This window comes from Anolis carolinensis, unplaced genomic scaffold, assembly GCF_035594765.1.
Source record: "Anolis carolinensis isolate JA03-04 unplaced genomic scaffold, rAnoCar3.1.pri scaffold_11, whole genome shotgun sequence".
Classification (NCBI taxonomy): Eukaryota; Metazoa; Chordata; class Lepidosauria; order Squamata; family Dactyloidae; genus Anolis; species Anolis carolinensis.
Window position 1 is genome coordinate 14,298,664 of NW_026943822.1, and position 19,744 is coordinate 14,318,407.

The following is a 19,744-nucleotide window of genomic DNA, read 5'->3' on the forward strand; positions in this document are numbered from 1 at the left end:
TAGCGTTCAAGCCGCTCCCGGGATTTGAACCTGGGACCTTTCGGTCTGCAATGTACCCCTTGTTTATTTGTGGCTGACATAATTTATAGTGTAGGCAGCCTGAGTTGGGCATGTCTGGCATTACTGCCAAACTTGATAGGGAGTCCACAGCCTCCCTCTGCATCCCAGGTTTCGGACTCTTATAGATGTTTCTGGGAGGAGCATCCTTCTTGCAGAAATCTATGCTCAGGAGCACAGGGTGGAGACCAGAAAAGTATCCTGGAACAGAAAACGGCCTGCACGGCAGGGAAATGGTGAGACAAGAAGGCTGGTCTGGTGTGCTGGGAAAGGACAGCCAAGGATGCCCTCACCTTTAATAGAAGAACAGACGAAAGGAGGAAAAATAAGTATTCTTTGCCCTCCCAAATATGCAGTCTAACTATGGTGATAGAACTTTGTGTTACGTCAAGCATCAAATGGGATTTGACCATGGACTGCCATTCCTAGAACCACTTAATGCCATTGGCCACGTCATTTAGGGATTCTGAAGGCTATAGTTCAAAAACATTCTGAGTTCTGAGAAAGTAGCCCTACTCCATCCTCTTGCATTTGCCTATGAGTTTGGGACTCTTTTGGACAGTTTTTCCATGAAACGCCCTAAAATGTTTTGCTCTTTTATTGCATTGTGTGTCATTGGGCTGCTTTAATCACCACTGTTTTTTGGGGATCTGTGTTTGTTTTGAATTTTTTTGTAGTTCTGTATACTTTTAGTTATCTGTGTGTGCTGATGCACACAACCTTTGTCACTCAGGAACAGAAAGATGCAAAGGTCCACACTATGCGCCTGTTCTTGTGTGATAGATTCCAGAACTTGTGTATCGGGAGGCAAGTTGGGTCATCGTTTTTTCCTCTGTGACCCTTCCTAACCTGTACCAGCGAGCAGGCTAGCACCAACGTCAGCCTTGTTTACTTGGACAAGATTGATAGCATCCAGGTGGAATTTCCAGACACTTTTCATGCATTTTTGAAAGTGGTAGGATTCACGGACCGACCCAACAGCCTCCTGCAGTAAACAGATAGCTAGACATCTCTGTCTCTTCTGTTTCAGACCCTTACTCCTGGTCTCTAGGTAGTAAGAAGCCTCAGTCCTTCTATGTCATCCTTTGCCCAATCTCGAGATGCTCTGAAGTATGATAGATAAGCATGATGGGAGTCATCATCCAATGCATTTGGAGAGTGCCAAAGGGGATATAACTGTTATGAAGTTACATTATAGTTTGTAGTCCTCAAGCATCTGCTGTAGATTTGCATCACCTGTGTCAAATTCAAGACTAAATCCATCCCTCCATACCATTTTATGTGGCCCTCAAAATGCTGGACCACAATTCCAGTATTATTAGACATTATGACTTGAACTGATGGGAGTTGTGATACAGTAACATCTGGAAGGCTGCAGTTTGTTCTGTTTAGTCGAGATAGTGGGGTCTGAATTCAGATACAAGGCTTGTAGAGATGATGTCTAAAAATGTCCCAACCTCAGAACCGCAAATGTTGCTGGGTTGCAAATCCCATTATCCCCAGTTCACGTGGACAATCAAAAGGGATTTTTTTTTCTTCGTGTCAGGAGTGAGAGAATTGGCGGTCTGCAAGGACGTTGCCCAGGGGACGCCCGGATGTTTTGATGTTTTTACCATCCTTGTGGGAAGCTTCTCTCATGTCCCCGCATGGAGCTGGAGCTGATAGAGGGAGCTCATCCACACTCTCCCCTGGTGGGATTTGAACCTGGCAGCCTTCAGGTCAGCAACCCAACCTTCAAGTCACAAGGCTTTTATCCCCTAGGCCACCGGAGGCTCCTAATCAAAAGGGATGGGAGATGTTGTTCAATAACATCTGGGGAACCAAACTGGCTAAAAACTAAAGAGTACTTTGCAAAGAAATTAAAATTGGCCCTTTTTGTCCATGAATTTAATGACCACCTTGATTAGCTTTGAATGGCTTTTCAGCTTCAAAGCCTGGCTGTTTCTTGCCTTTGTTGGACCACTCTAACAACCACCATGTCAGGCTACACAGAGAAGCCATTGAAATGCACAAGCATGTGGACAATTTCAACAGAAAGGAGGAATCCATCAAAATGAACAAAACCTAGCTACCGATTTTTTAAAAACTCTAAAATCAAGACAGTAAATAAAGAACAATACTAATAAAACAGGGGAGTTCCAGGCATGAAACAATCCGGGCCAGCTAACATCTCCCAACAAAGGATTCCCCCAGGCAGGAAACAGCCATCCTTTGAAGCTGCAAGGGCCTTTGGAGATACAGTCATTAATTAATCAGCACCAGAGGGTTTTTAATAATCTATCCTGTATTTGTTACGATTTTACCATTTATGTGTTTTAAATGCAATTCTTTATCCTGTATTTTTGTTTTAATTGATATATTGTATTACTATTTTATCTTTTTATAGTGTGATTTGTATTATGTTGCCTATTTTTTGTCCTATGTTGTTTGGGCCTCTGCCCCATGTTGTAAGCCGCCCCGAGTCCCCGCGGGGAGATGGTGGCGGGGTATAAATAAAGTTTTTTATTATTGTTATATTATATTGTATGACACAGCAAGCAAGATAGACATGCTGGATTTCATATCACAAAATTACAAGTCGAACACTTCCCAAATGTCTAGGACTGTGTGATGTCATGTATTACTCTTTTATCTTTTTATAGTGTGATTTGTATTATGTTGCCTATATTTTTCCCTATGTTGTTTAGGCCTCTGCCCCATGTAGTCTGCCCTGAGTCCGGAGAGATGGTGGCGGGGTATAAATAAAGTTTTATTATTATTGTTATATTATATTGTATGACACAGCAAACAAGATAGATATGCTGGATTTCATATCACAAAATCACAAGCCGAACACTTCCCAAGTGTGATGACTGTGTGATGTATTTTCGGATGATGAGCCCAGATCCCAGTAGGGTGGCCTTTTGCAGTTGGCAGATCGTAATTTTGTCAATGTCTATTGTTTCCAAATGCCAGCTGAGATCTTTTGGCACGGCACCCAGTGTGCCCATCACCACCAGGACCAGCTGCACTTGTTTCTGCCAGAGTCTTTGAAGTTCGATCTTGAAGTCCTGATAGCGGCTGAGTTTTTCCTGTTGTTTTTCGTCAATGCGACTGTCACCTGGGATGGCGACATCAATGATCCAAACCTTTTTCTTTTCCACAACTGTGATGTCTGGTGTGTTGTGTTCCAGAACTTTGTCAGTCTGGATTCGGAAGTCCCACAGTATCTTTGTGTGCTCATTTTCCAATACTTTTGCAGGTTTGTGATCCCACCAGTTCTTTACTGCTGGGAGGCGGTACTTGAGGCATAAGTTCCAATGAATCATTTGGGCCACAGAGTTGTGCCTCTGTTTGTAGTCTGTCTGTGCAATTTTCTTACAGCAGCTGAGGAGATGATCGATGGTTTCATCAGTTTCCTTGCACAGTCTGCATTTTGGGTCATCAGCTGATGATGATGATGATTATTATTATTCAATGCTAATCAAGCTGATCAATTGCATCAATCACACTTGCCTCAAACAGCCAAGAGTTCTTTCTCCCACCCTGGACATTATTCCACAGATATATAAACCCCACTTGCCTAGTTTCCATCAGAACTCACACCCTCTGAGGATGCCTGGCATAGATGTGGGCGAAACGTCAGGAGAGAATGCTTCTGGAACATGGCCATACAGCCCGGAAAACCCACGGCAACCAATTCTGGAAGACACTGACCACAAACTCGTACTGGAGAGCTTAGAGATTTCTAGAAATAATATTTGTAATCAAGTCAGTGAATAATCTCATCCGCAAAAGTCAAAACTGCCAATGTGGAGGGACAACCGCACAGATCTCTATCTTCGAATACATACATTATGAATACTAGATTTCCGTTATTGTCCCGGTTCTTCTTTTGTTTTACCTTTTTCTTTTCTTTTAAAATAAACATCCACTTTTTCCCAATTAGTCTTCTTAATGGGTTTACCTCTTGTATCTTTCATGTAAAAAGTTAATTGATCCATATCTCTTATTTCTTCCAACTTCTCCAGCCAAAGTTCTAATTCGGGAATCTGTTCTAGTTTCCATTTTTTAGCCAAGGTTATCCTAGCCGCCGTTGTTATATAAGTTAATAATTTATCTTCATTTAATTCCCAATTTAATGATGAGTCCAACATTCCTAATAAATAGAATTCGGGTTTCATGGGGAATTTTTTATTTAAGATTTTTTGGGTTTCTTCATGAATTTTTTTCCAAAATTTTTGTATTTTTGGACAAGACCACCAAAGATGGTAAAATGTACCTTCTTGGGATTTGCATTTCCAGCAATTATTCGAATATTTTTTGTCCATGGCCCCCAACTTCTTCGGTGTCATGTACCACCTATGAAAAAAATTTAACCAATTTTCTTTTAGATCCCAGGCATATGTGTATTTAATTTTTTCCCCCCAAATTTGTTCCCATTCTGAAAAATTTATAGTTCGCCCAATATTTTTAGCCCAACTAATCATGCATTGTTTCACTGATTCCTCTTCGGTTGACCAACCCAGTAGTATGTTATAAATTTTAGAAATCTCTTTTTTATTCGATATTAATAATTTATCCCATGAACCTTCCAGTTCACTAAAACCGATTTTTGCATTGTCTTGAGGGGAGTAGGATCCCCTCTTCTTTCTTCTTTCACTGATGTCTCCTTTCCCACCTCCGAGATTACTGTTATTTAGTAGCCTCACTGAATTTTCAAAACTAGCTGAGTCCATAGGCTGCAATACCCAGCGCAGGGGCCACCAGCTAATTTGACAGACCTAGGTGCAATTTAGAGTACCTGAGCGGAGAGGTAAACACCTCTTTGAATATGGAACTCTGCTGATTTGCCACTGATGTCATCCAGCATTTTTTTTCTAATTTTGACTGGCTAGTCATGATGTAACATTTTAATTGATACGTAAAGCTACCTGCATATTCCCCTGCCAGCAGCTCCACTTGATATAGTACTTGCTAATTATACTAAAGCAGAGCCAAATAATAACATTTTCCTCAAGCAGCCGTGTTGTAGCTTATTTACCTGAAACCCACACCAAAATGAAAGGTGTGCAGGCATCTCCTATCAGTCCCACTAAACACAGAAGCTTCATCCAGCACTTACAGGCTTTGTATAAACAAGCAGGAGCCAAAGAGTTTGCAGAACGCTGCTTACATCTTACAGTTCTCCTTCCATATGTGTGGTTTTGACCTTTGCGGGTCTTGATCATTCACAGGTTTGATTTAAAATGATTTTGATTTTAACTGTGCCACTGGAGGCCCCCAAATATGGACATACAGCCTGGAAATCTCACAGTAACGTATTATTATTATTATTATTATTGACACAACGACGTTGTATGACACAGCAAACAAGATATAGTTGTGCCTCTGTTTGTAGTCTGTCTGTGCAATTTTTTTACAGCAGCTGAGGATATGATCAATGGTTTCATCTGTTTCCTTGCACAGTCTGCATTTTGGGTCATCAGCTGATTTTTCGATCTTGGCCTTAATTGCATTTGTTCTGATGGCTTGCTCCTGGGCTGCAAGGATCAGGCCTTCTGTCTCCTTCTTCAGGGTCCCATTTGTGAGCCAGAGCCAGGTCTTCTCCTTATCAGCTTTTCCTTCAATTTTGTCAAGGAACTTTCCATGCAATGTTTTGTTGTGCCAGTTGTCAGCTCTAGTTTGTAGTGTGGTTTTCTTGTACTGGTTTTTTGTCTGCTGTGCTTTGAGGAGTTTCTGATTTTTGACTTCAATCAAAGCAGGTTCTTCACTTTGCTTTACATATTCTGCCAGGGCATGTTCTTCTTCTTCATCTGCTTGTTTTACTTGTAGGAGTCCTCTGCCCCCTGATCTTCTAGGCAGATATAGCCGGTCAACATCACTGCGAGGGTGCAGTGAATGATGAATGGTCATGAGTTTTATTATTATTATTATTATTATTATTATTATTATTATTATTATTATTATGGAGCCCCCGGTGGTGCAGTATGTTTAAGTGCTGAGCTGCTGAACTTGCAGACTGAAAAGTCGCAGGTTCGAATCCAGGGCGTGGAGTGAGCGCCTGCTGTTAGCAAATGTGAGTAGATCAATAGGTACCGCTCCAGTGGGAAGGTAATGGCCCTCCATACAGTCATGTGACAATTGGAGCTGTCTACGGACAATGCCGGCTCTTCAGCTTGGAAATGGAGATGAGCACCAACCCCGAATCAGACATGACTGGACTTAAAGTTAGGGGAAAACCTTTATCTATTATTATTATTATTGAATGACACAGCAAACAAGATAGATATGCTGGATTTCGTTTCACAAAATCACAAGTCAAACACTTCCCAAGTGTCTAGGACTGTGTGATGTATTTTCGGATGATGTGCGCAGATCCCAGTAGGGTGGCCTTTTGCAGTTGGCAGATGGTAATTTTGTCAATGTCTATTGTTTCCAAATGCCGGCTGAGATCTTTTGGCACAGCACCCAATGTGCCCATCACCACCGGGACCACCTGCACTGGTTTCTGCCAGAGTCTTTGAAGTTCAATCTTGAGGTCCTGATAGCGGCTGAGTTTTTCCTGTTGTTTTTCGTCAATGCGACTGTCACCTGGGATGGCAACATCAATGATCCAAACCTTTTTCCTTTCCACAACTGTGATGTCTGGTGTGTTATGTTCCAGAACTTTGTCAGTCTGGATTCGGAAGTCCCACAGTATCTTTGCGTGTTCATTCTCCAATACTTTTGCAGGTTTGTGATCTCACCAGTTCTTTGCTGCAGGGAGCTGGTACTTGAGGCATAAGTTCCAATGGATCATTTGGACCACATAGTTGTGCCTCTGTTTGTAGTCTGTCTGTGCAATTTTCTTACAGCAGCTGAGGATATGATCAATGGTTTCGTTGGTTTCCTTGCACAGTCTGCATTTTGGGTCATCAGCTGATTTTTCGATCTTGGCCTGAATTGCCTTTGTTCTGATGGCTTGCTCCTGGGCTGCAAGGATCAGGCCTTCTGTCTCCTTCTTCAGGGTCCCATTCGTGAGCCATAGCCAGGCCTTCTCCTTATTAGCTCTTTCTTCAATTTTTTATTTATTTATTAAAATATTTATATCCCGCCCTTCTCACCCAACAGGGGACTCAGGGCGGCTTACAATAAAACGCATATATAAAAATTATACAGTGCAATATAAATCAGTTAAAAAATTATTAACTTACATCAGTATTCTTAAAACACATTATAAAATAAAGGTAGGTGTGTTCAGTTCAAAAAAAAAAACTGGGTCTGTCGATTGAGTTCAGCGTACATGATAATAATTAACGCTGCCAATTATTATTCAAAAGCCTGGCCCCATAACCAAGTTTTAACCTTCCTACGGAAGGATAGGAGGGAGGGAGCCTGCCTAACTTCAATGGGGAGAGCGTTCCATAGGTGGGGAGCCACTACTGAAAAAGCCCTGTCTCTCGTCCCCACCAGCCGCACCTGTGAGGCTGACGGGACCGTGAGCAGGGCCTCATCTGATGATCTTAAGCTTCAAGGTGGGTCATAGCTGGAGACACGTTCGGACAAATAAGCTGGGCTGGAACCGTTTAGAGCTTTATAGGCTAAATGCAATGTTTTGTTGTGCCAGCTGTCAGCTCTAGTTTGTAGTGCGGGTTTCTTGTACTGATTCTTTGTCTGCTGTGTTGTTGTTGTTATTATTATTATTATTATTATTATTATTATTATTATTATTATTCTATGATCCCCTACTCTCTGTTCTGTCCTTCCTACAATTTTGTCAAGGAACTTTCCATGCAATGTTTTGTTGTGCCAGCTGTCAGCTCTAGTTTGTAGTGCGGTTTTCTTGTACTGATTCTTTGTCTGCTGTGTTGTTGTTATTATTATTATTATTATTATTATTATTATTATTATTATTCTATGATCCCCTACTCTCTGTTCTGTCCTTCCTACAATTTTGTCAAGGAACTTTCCATGCAATGTTTTGTTGTGCCAGCTGTCAGCTCTAGTTTGTAGTGCGGTTTTCTTGTACTGATTCTTTGTCTGCTGTGTTGTTGTTGTTGTTATTATTATTATTATTATTATTATTATTATTATTATTATTCTATGATCCCCTACTCTCTGTTCTGTCCTTCCTACAATTTTGTCAAGGAACTTTCCATGCAATGTTTTGTTGTGCCAGCTGTCAGCTCTAGTTTGTAGTGCGGTTTTCTTGTACTGATTCTTTGTCTGCTGTGTTGTTGTTGTTGTTGTTGTTGTTGTTGTTGTTATTATTATTCTATGATCCTCTACTCTCTGTTCTGTCCTTCCCTTCAATTTTGTCAAGGAACTTTCCATGCAATGTTTTGTTGTGCCAGCTGTCAGCTCTAGTTTGTAGTGCGGTTTTCTTGTACTGATTCTTTGTCTGCTGTGTTGTTATTATTATTATTATTATTATTATTATTATTATTATTATTCTATGATCCCCTACTCTCTGTTCTGTCCTTCCTACAATTTTGTCAAGGAACTTTCCATGCAATGTTTTGTTGTGCCAGCTGTCAGCTCTAGTTTGTAGTGCGGTTTTCTTGTACTGATTCTTTGTCTGCTGTGTTGTTGTTGTTGTTGTTGTTATTATTATTATTATTATTCTATGATCCCCTACTCTCTGTTCTGTCCTTCCTTCAATTTTGTCAAGGAACTTTCCATGCAATGTTTTGTTGTGCCAGCTGTCAGCTCTAGTTTGTAGTGCGGTTTTCTTGTACTGATTCTTTGTCTGCTGTGTTGTTGTTGTTGTTATTCTATGATCCCCTACTCTCTGTTCTGTCCTTCCTTCAATTTTGTCAAGGAACTTTCCATGCAATGTTTTGTTGTACCAGCTGTCAGCTCTAGTTTGTAGTGCGGTTTTCTTGTACTGATTCTTTGTCTGCTGTGTTGTTGTTGTTATTATTATTATTATTCTATGATCCCCTGTTCTGTTGGATAGAATGGACAGGTAGATCCATGACTTTTTGAAATGTGAGGCATTCTCCTGGTTATGGGTTTGTTTTGTTATGATGTGGCATCTCACATGAGGTCTCTTCCAACTCTACTATTCTATGATTCTATGATCTTCTTAAAGAATGGGCCAGGGCGGCAGCCCACTTGGGGGATACAGTAGAGTCTCACTTATCCAACATAAACGGGCCGGCAGAACGTTGGATAAGCGAATATGTTGGATAATAAGGAGAGATTAAGGAAAAGCCTATTAAACATCAAATTAGGTTATGAATTTACAAATGAAGCACCAAAACATCATGTTAGTCAACAAATTTGGCAGAAAAAGTAGTTCAATACGCAGTAATGCTATGTAGTAATTACTGTATTTAAGAATTTAGCACCAAAATATCACGATGTATTGAAAACATTGACTCCAAAAATGCGTTGGATAATCCAGAATGTTGGATAAGCGAATGTTGGATAAGTGAGACTCTACTGTACCTTGACATTGCAGAGTGCCTTGTGGTTGAGCAAGAAGCCTGCCTTCTGTGACCCCCACACATGGCAAGGACTGGAGGGGAGGAGCCTTGGGGGAGTTTCCTTGGCCCCCTTCTCAGCCCCGGACTCACCCAAGCCCTGCTTCTCCTCCTGGGCTCTGGGGCCGCTCCTGATGCGGGTTAAGCCGGAGCAGGAGGCGCGTGGGGATGCGCCGGCCCTTCCCTGCTTGTAGAGACAGGAATGCGTCCCGGTGCTGCTTTGTACAACTCACAGCTGTACAAAGGAGGAGGAGGAGGGGATGGGAAGTGGATGCCTCTCGCTCTCCAGACACATGCTCCTTAAGAAGACATGTCGGAGGTAAGGAAAAGTCCCGCACTTTGCCTCGGATTTGGTCCCCTTCCTCTTTCTTTCCCTTCCCTACATTGGCAGGACTTGTTTGCTGGATTGTCGGGTGTCAAGTCATTCCCTTCGAAGGCGCTTTGAGGGCAATTCTGCGAATTATTTCCCAGTTTGGGAGCTTTGGAACCGTATTTCTTCCAGGTATAATGTCAAACAGACTGACTTCCAAGGAGGTGCACTTTAGACGGGAAAGTACTGAACTCAGTGCCGGATTTTCTAAATAAAAAGGGATCCTAAAAGTGCCTTATCTTCTCGGTATGGTTGTGAGAAACTCTTTGTGATCTGAGTCTTTTCCTGGCTTCAGGTGGGAGCATCTGTAAATCACAAAGGCTTTCCTGATAGTACAGTAGAGTCTCACTTATCCAAGCTAGACATAGAGTAAAATAATAAATGCAATAATAATAATAATAAGATCAGAGTGAAATAATAAATGTATTCATAATAATAATAAAAATAGAGTAAAATAAATGTAATACAGTAGAGTCTCACTTATCCAAGCTAGACATAGAGTAAAATAATAGAGTAAAATAATAAATGCAATACAGTAGAGTCTCACTTATCCAAGCTAGACATAGAGTAAAATAATAGAGTAAAATAATAAATGCAATACAGTAGAGTCTCACTTATCCAAGCTAGACATAGAGTAAAATAATAAATGCAATAATAATAATAATATCAGAGTGAAATAATACATGTATTCATAATAATAATAAAAATAGAGTAAAATAAATGTAATACAGTAGAGTCTCACTTATCCAAGCTAGACATAGAGTAAAATAATAAATGCAATACAGTAGAGACTCACTTATCCAAGCTAGACATAGAGTAAAATAATAAATGCAATAATAATAATAATAAGATCAGAGTGAAATAATACATGTATTCATAATAATAATAAAAATAGAGTAAAATAAATGTAATACAGTAGAGTCTCACTTATCCAAGCTAGACATAGAGTAAAATAATAAATGCAATACAGTAGAGACTCACTTATCCAAGCTAGACATAGAGTAAAATAATAAATGCAATAATAATAATAATAAGATCAGAGTGAAATAATACATGTATTCATAATAATAATAAAAATAGAGTAAAATAAATGTAATACAGTAGAGTCTCACTTATCCAAGCTAGACATAGAGTAAAATAATAAATGCAATAATAATAATAATAAGATCAGAGTGAAATAATAAATGTATTCATCATAATAATAATAAAAATAGAGTAAAATCAATGTAATACAGTAGAGTCTCACTTATCCAAGCTAGACATAGAGTAAAATAATAAATGCAATAATTATAATAATAAGATCAGAGTGAAATAATAAATGTATTCATAATAATAATAAAAATAGAGTAAAATAAATGTAATACAGTAGAGTCTCACTTATCCAAGCTAGACATAGAGTAAAATAATAGAGTAAAGTAATAAATGCAATAATAATAATAATAAGATCAGAGTGAAATAATACATGTATTCATAATAATAATAAAAATAGAGTAAAATAAATGTAATACAGTAGAGTCTCACTTATCCAAGCTAGACATAGAGTAAAATAATAAATGCAATACAGTAGAGACTCACTTATCCAAGCTAGACATAGAGTAAAATAATAAATGCAATAATAATAATAATAAGATCAGAGTGAAATAATAAATGTATTCATAATAATAATAAAAATAGAGTAAAATCAATGTAATACAGTAGAGTCTCACTTATCCAAGCTAGACATAGAGTAAAATAATAAATGCAATAATAATAATAATAAGATCAGAGTGAAATAATAAATGTATTCATCATAATAATAATAAAAATAGAGTAAAATAAATGTAATACAGTAGAGTCTCACTTATCCAAGCTAGACATAGAGTAAAATAATAAATGCAATAATTATAATAATAAGATCAGAGTGAAATAATAAATGTATTCATAATAATAATAAAAATAGAGTAAAATAAATGTAATACAGTAGAGTCTCACTTATCCAAGCTAGACATAGAGTAAAATAATAGAGTAAAATAATAAATGCAATAATAATAATAATAAGATCAGAGTGAAATAATACATGTATTCATAATAATAAAAATAGAGTAAAATAAATGTAATATAGTAGAGTCTCACTTATCCAAGCTAGACAAAGAGTAAAATAATCGAGTAAAATAATAAATGCAATAATAATAATAAGATCAGAGTGAAATAATAAATGTATTCATAATAATAATAATAATAATAATAGAGTAAAATAAATGTAATACAGTAGAGTCTCACTTATCCAACATAAACGGGCTGGTAGAAGCTTGGATAAGCGAATATCTTGGATAATAAGGAGGGATTAAGGAAAAGCCTATTAAACATCAAATTAGATTATGATTTTACAAATTAAGCACCAAAACATCATGTTATACAACAAATTTGAAAGATAAAGTAGTTCAATATGCAGTAATGTTATGTTATAATTACTGTATTTACGAATTTAGCACCAAATTATCGTGATATATTGAAAACATTGACTACAAAAGTGGCTTGGATAATCCAGAAGCTTGGATAAGCGAGGCTTGGATAAGTGAAACTCTACTGTATTTAATGTGTACTCCTTCTAAATGTACTTTAATAGCTATCCAATGCATGGTTTTTGCAACTCCAACACGGTCTTAAACAAATAAATTATTATTGTTGGGTTGCTGTGAGTTTCCCGGAATGTATGGACATATTCCAGAAGCATTCTCTCCTGACGTTTCCACCACATCTATGGCAGGCATCCTCAGGGGTGGTGAGGTCTGTTGAAAACTAGGCAAGTGAGGTTTATATATCTTTGGAATAATTTCCAGGGTGGGAGAAAGAACTCTTGTCTGTTGTAGGTGTGAATGTTGCAATTGGCCACCTTGATTAGCTTTGAATGGCCTTGCAGCTTCAAAGCCTGGCTGCTTCCTACCTGGGGGAATCCTTTGTTTTGAGGTGTTATCTGGCTCTGATTTATTCCTGTCTGGAATTCCTCTGTTTACTGAGAGTTGTTCTTTATTTACTGTCCTGAATTTAGAGTTTTTAAAATACAGGCTGCCAGATTTTGTTCATTTTCATGGTGTTGCATGATTTTTGCAACTCCAACATGGTCCCGGTCAAGCGCTCTTAAGCAAATAAATTATTGTTCTTGTGTCACACAAATCTCAAGAAGTCTAGGCAATGTATGTTTGTAAAAAAGATGCTTTTGGGGAGTTAGTTCAGTGGGGTCTTCCTCCCACTTCACTTCGTTCACATCCATCAGTTCACTCGCTCTTCATTATATGTCCTGCACCCACATTTTGGAGATTCCTTGCCTTGGAGTGATGATTTTGTTACATGTACTTCTAAATTGTAATTTAAAAAAATCAGGAAAACTATTAGTATGAGCCATTCAAAACAGATACCTGCCTTTGAATTGGCTGCTTTCATAGTTTCATTCCACAAAAACCACACTCCCAAACTGTCATTTCTGTGGGTTGCTGTGAGTTTTCCAGGCTGTATGGCCATGTTCCAGAAGCATTCTTTCCTGATGTTTTGCCTGCATCTGTGGCAGACATCCTCAGAGGTTGTGGGGTCTGTTGGAAACTTGGCAAGTGGAGTTGATATATCTGTGGAATGTTCAGGATGGGAGAACATTCTGTTTGAAGCAGGTGTGAATGTTGCAATTGCTCACCTTGGTTAGCATTGACTAGCCTTTCAGCTTCAAGGTCTGGCTGCTTACTGCCTGGGAGAATCCTTCGTTGGGAAGTATTAGCTGTTGTTAATATATTTCTGTATTAACTTTGTTCATAGAATCATAGAATAGTAGAGGTGGAAGAGACCTCATGGGCCATCCAGTCCAACCCCCTGCCAAGAAGCAGGAAATCGCATTCAAAGCACCCCCGACAGATGGCCATCCAGCCTCTGTTTAAAAGCCTCCAAATTGGCATCGCTTAAGAAAGAGCTAATTACTCGACTATTCAGTTAACACATCCTTTTATTTAAAAATCTAGCTAAGTTGACTAAAAATACATCAATATGTGGCGTTAACAGATTGCTTGGCAGATTGGAAAACCTTTTTAAAATTTAGTAACATTTTCTCTTTAGGTTTTTTTTTTATAAAAGAAAGGTAAAGGTTTCCCCTGACGTTAAGTCCAGTCATGTCCGACTTTCGGGGTTGGTGCTCATCTCCATTTCTAAGCCGAAAAGCCGGCGTTGTCCGTAGACACCTCCAAGGTCATGTGGCCGGCATGACTGCATGGAATGCCATTACCTTCCCGCCGGAGCGGTACCTATTGATCTACTCACATTTGCTTGTTTTCGAACTGCTAGGTTGGCAGAAGCTGGAGCTAACAGTGGGCACTCACTCTGCTCCCCGGATTTGAACCTGGGACCTTTTGGTCTGCAAGTTCAGCAGCTTAGCGCTTTAACTCACTGAGCCACCGGAGGCTCCTAGGTTTTTTATATACAGTAGAGTCTCACTTATCCAAGCTTCTGGATTATCCAAGCCATTATTGTAGTCAATGTTTTCAATATATTGTGATATTTTGGTGCTAAATTCGTAAATACAGTAGTTACAACATAACATTACTGTGTATTGAACTACTTTTTCTGTCAAATTTGTTGTATAACATGATGTTTTGGTGCTTAATTTGTAAAATCATAACCTAATTTAATGTTTAATAGGCTTTTCTTTAATCCCTCCTTATTATCCAAGATATTCGCTTATCCAAGCTTCTGCCGGCTCATTTAGCTTGGATAAGTGAGACTCTACTGTATATATACATTAGAAATGTACCGTGGAGAGAAAAGTGGCACTCGTAATTTTAAAAAATACAGTAGAGTCTCACTTATCCAAGCTTCTGGATTATCCAAGCCATTATTGTAGTCAATGTTTTCAATATATTGTGATATTTTAGTGCTAAATTCGTAAATACAGTAATTACAACATAACATTACTGTGTATTGAACTGCTTTTTCTGTCAAATTTGTTGTATAACATGATGTTTTGGTGCTTAATTTGTAAAATCATAACCTAATTTGATGTTTAATAGGCCTTTTCTTAATCTCTCCTTATTATCCAACATATTCGCTTATCCAACATTCTGCCGGCCCGTTTATGTTGGATAAGTGAGACTCTACTGTATATATACATTAGAAATGTACCATGGAGAGAAAAGTGGCACTCGTAATTTTAAAAAATACAGTAGAGTCTCACTTATCCAAGCTTCTGGATTATCCAAGCCATTATTGTAGTCAATGTTTTCAATATATTGTGATATTTTAGTGCTAAATTCGTAAATACAGTAATTACAACATAACATTACTGTGTATTGAACTGCTTTTTCTGTCAAATTTGTTGTATAACATGATGTTTTGGTGCTTAATTTGTAAAATCATAACCTAATTTGATGTTTAATAGGCCTTTTCTTAATCTCTCCTTATTATCCAACATATTCGCTTATCCAACATTCTGCCGGCCCGTTTATGTTGGATAAGTGAGACTCTACTGTATATATACATTAGAAATGTACCATGGAGAGAAAAGTGGCACTCGTAATTTTTAAAAATATATACCATTCGAAACAATACGTTAGCAATGTAATTTTTCCTAGTGATAAGTAAGGAAATGAAATGTTTTTGGCTGAGGATATCAGGATATGGAGTAGCAGCAATTAAAATAAATGACAACCGGGAAAGGGGGTTTCTGTCTTTTTAAAAATTGCACCCATGTTTTGGAAGAAGTGTGCCTTGGATGAGCTTGCTGCTGAAGAATTTCCGAGAGGGTTTTGGGTGTTTTTTTCATCCTGCATCTCCTTGGCTCCTTGAACCTTGGGAGGTGATTGTTTGCCTTCTCTTCTGGTGAGCTAACTCTGCGCTGTGTTGCAAAACCTGGAGGCATGTTATGCTCCCTTTTTACTGTTGTTCCGGAGTCAGCTTCATTAGTTTCACTGATGGCACATCAGTGCGCGGCTGGTGCTGCCGCTTCCTCCCAGCGAGTCCCCGAGCAGGACTGGGGCTGCCTGGGTTTGGATAAGCTTGTAAGGATTTGTCAGCCAGATGTGACAAGATTGTCAAGAGGCAAGTAAAGGAGGAGATCTGATATTAATCAGTGCATAGCTCCGAGCCAAACTTTCTCAAAATGCAGTGTAGTAACATGTTCTTCTCATTTACTGGGCCTCTTTTGTGGCTACGGATCTGCCACTGTGTGCCTTTGACGGTTAAAGGGAATGCCAGCTAATCGCCTTTAATTGTCAAGGAAAAACTTGTAGGTGGGGTGGAGAAAATGTGTGTACATTTCTATCCATTGTGACTCCCTTTTTATATACACAGTAGAGTCTCGCATATCCAATATAAACGCGCAAAAACATTGGATGATAAGGAGGGATTAAGGAAAAGCCTATTAAATGTCAAATCTATATATATATAAAAGGGTAATGAAATTTCGCCCTAGGACAAAACAGAAAAAGAGGTTAAATGTCTGACTACTGTTTATAGAAAACATGTGGTTTGTAGTTTGAGGACAGGCAAATAGGTGTGTTTTCAAATATGAGAGTCATATTCCCTGTCAGAGAATTACCTACACAGTGCAGGGGTTGGCAAATTCCCAGCTTGATGGAAGTGCGTTGCCTGGTGACAGGACTATCCCCAAGTTCACCAACAGCTGAATATATCTATATATATAAAAGGGTAATGAAATTTTGCCCTAGGACAAAACAACAAAACTACACATCCCAGAAACACTAAACTTGGCAGCACAACCCCTCATCCATGCCTCTACGTTCATATAACAAAAAGAAAAGAAAAATAAAGTCCTAATTAGAGGGAGGGGAATAATTGTTTTTATCCAATTGCTGCCAGTTAGAAGGCTAAGCTCCTCCCACTTGGTCTCCTAGCAACCCACTCAGCCCAGGCGACAGGCAGAGTTAGGCCTCTTCCACACTGCCTATAAAATACAGATTATCTGATTTGAACTGGATTAGATGGCAGTATAGACTCAAGGCCCTTCCACACAGCTATATAACCCATTTATAATGGACTTAATGTCAGGGGAAAACCTTTACCCTTTACCGTAACTACCACCAATTCCTCAATACTTTATTTCCCATACCACCATACTTCACCACAGCAACGCGTGGCCGGGCACAGCTAGTTACGTTATAATTTTACAAAATAGGAGCCCCGGTGGCGAAGTGTGTTAAAGCACTGAGCTGCTGAACTTGCAGACCGAAAGGTCCCAGGTTCAAACCCGGGGAGCAGAGTGAGCGCCCACTGTTAGTTCCAGCTTCTGCCAACCTAGCAGTTCGAAAACATGCAAATGTGAGTAGATCAATAGGTACAGCTCCGGCGGGAAGGTAACAGCGTTCCATGCCGTCATGCCGGCCACATGACCTTGGAGGTGTCTACGGACAACGCTGGCTCTTCGGCTTAGAAATGAAGATGAGCACCAATCCCCAGAGTCGGACACGACTGGACTTAACAACAGGGGAAACCTTTATCTTTACTATAGGAATTTACAGGAGCCCATGTTGGCGCAGTGGGTTAAAAGTTTGGTGGTTCGAATCCGGGGCGTGGAATGAGCTCCCGTTATTAGCCCCAGCTTCTGCCAACCTAGCAGTTCAAAAACATGCAAATGTGAGTAGATCAATAGGTACCGCTTCTGCAGGAAGGTAACAGCACTCCATGCAATCATGCCAGTGGCCACATGACCTTGGAGGTGTCTATGGACAACACCTGCTCTTCAAATTAGAAATGGAGATGAACACCAACCCCCAGAGTAGGACACGACTAGACTTAATTACTTTACTTATAGGATTTTTTTAAGCTCCATAGGACATGACTGGACTTAACGTTAGGGGAAACCTTTACCTTTACAAAATATCATGTTTTACAACAAATCGATAGAGAAAGAAGTTCAATACATGGTAACAGTATGTAGTAGTTACTGTATTTACCAATTTAGCACCAAAACATCACAATGTATTGAAAACATTGACTACAAAAACATTGACTACTAAAAGGCAAACTGCATTGGATAATACAGAATGTTGGATGAGCGAGACTCTACTGTATGTATAAAAAGAAACTAAAAATTAGAGTACAGGTTGCTTGTTATTGAAACACGGAGATTGTGAAGCTGTTAAAGCACTCATATCTCCGTTATAACAACAATTGGAAATCTGAGAATTCATGGTTTTGCTCTAACTTGGGTTGCGGAAGAGAGAAATTATGATAGGAAGTGTTTTACATCTTTGGTGAGCGGATAGTTTTGTTTTAGAGACGGTGACAATTCTCTAGTCTAGACTACTCTCCCTCTTCTGTAATTGGGAAGCAAAATAGTTTGTTTGTTTATTTATTTATTTACAGTATTTATATCCCACCCTTCTCACCCCGAAGAGGACTCAGGGCGGATTACAATGAACACATATATGGCAAACATTCAATGCCAACAGACAAACAACATATATAGACAGACACAGAGGCATTTAACATTTTTTTCCAGCTTCATGATTCCGGCAACAGGGGGAGCTGTTGCTTCACTGTCCACTAGTGGCTGTACTTCCTCATTCCTTTCCTCGTGTTTTCCTGGCAGTTTTATGATGTTGTAAATCGGTTAAATTAGCCTCCCGCATAAAGCGTACCTAAATTTCCCTACTTGACAGATGCAACTTTCTTTCGGGGCTGCATAGGTCAACAGCAAGCCGGGCTATTTAATGGTCGGTGGTTTAACCCGACCCGGGCTTCGAACTCATGACCTCTCGGTCAGTAGTGATTTATTGCAGCTGGTTACTAGCCAGCTGCACCACAGCCCGGTTCATTTAGCCTGATTATTATGGATATAATAGTCAAGCTATTGGGATCATTTTGCCTTATAATTTAAATAGCAGGTTAGGTTAGAGTTTGGCATGCTCAAATAGAGGCACAGAACATCATGAATTTACTTTATAAGTTTCATTTAAGCGAGAGCCAAGAGGCCTGTTGTTTTGAGGCAAGGCCTCATTGACTTCATGAGATGTCAAATACAGTGGGTTCAATTAGATGACCTCACCGCACACTATGAGATGCCGTAAAATCCACCGACGGAATGATGTTCAGCTCTAGAAGATCATTTAGTTCAAACTTCCATCAAAAAGAGGGAGTTCATAAAGGGACTCTTACAGCATCTGAGCAAAGTTTGCAATGAGAAGATTCAAAGAAGTTGTAAAAGCAGATTTAAATACAAGCTAGTTTTATGATAATGTACTTTTACTTATTTCACTGATTTGTATATTTCCCCCCTATCTTTAACCTGTAATGGATACTCACTTTTGTTTTTATAGTCTAACAAAATATTACAACTATAAAGTAAAGGTAAAGGTTTTTCCCTGACATTAAGTCTAGTCTTGTCCAACTCTAGTGATTGGTGCCTATCTCCATTTCTAAGCCGAAGAGCTGGTGTTGTCCTTAGGCACCTCCAAGGTTATGTGTCCGGCATGACTGCATGGAGCGCTGTTTCCTTCCTGCTGAAGCAGTACCTTCAGCCGGGCTGTGGCATAGGCTGTTGAGCAGCCTGCTGCAATAAATCACTCTGACTATGAGGTCATGAGTTCGAGGCCAGCCCGTGGCGGGGTGAGCACCCGTCAATAAAAAATAAAAAATAGCCCCTGCTCGTTGCTTACCTAGTAACCGGAAAGATAGTTGCATCTATCAAGTAGGAAATAAGGTACCACTTATAAAAGTGGGGAGGCAAGTTTAACTAATTTACGACTTGGAATGAGGAAGTGAGGAAGTGCCATCAGAGTGGATGATGAAGCAGCTGCTCCCCCCTGTGGCCAGAATTGAACATCCAGGAGAAGGTTAAATTGCCTCTGCGTCTGTCTGTCTCTGTTTGATGTGTTTATGGGCATTGAATGTTTGC

At 39.3% G+C, this 19,744-nt stretch overlaps 1 protein-coding gene across 1 annotated transcript in view; it reads left to right on the forward strand.

Annotated features, from left to right (window-relative positions):
* The first annotated feature begins 9,591 nt into the window (after positions 1-9,591).
* Positions 9,592-19,744, forward strand: part of bnc1 (basonuclin zinc finger protein 1) — a 34,424-nt gene continuing 24,271 nt past the window's right edge. Inside the window, exon 1 of the mRNA XM_003229202.4 lies at positions 9,592-9,825. Coding sequence (XP_003229250.3) covers positions 9,817-9,825 — 9 coding nt within the window. The 5' untranslated portion in view covers positions 9,592-9,816. The remainder of the gene's footprint in view (positions 9,826-19,744) is intronic.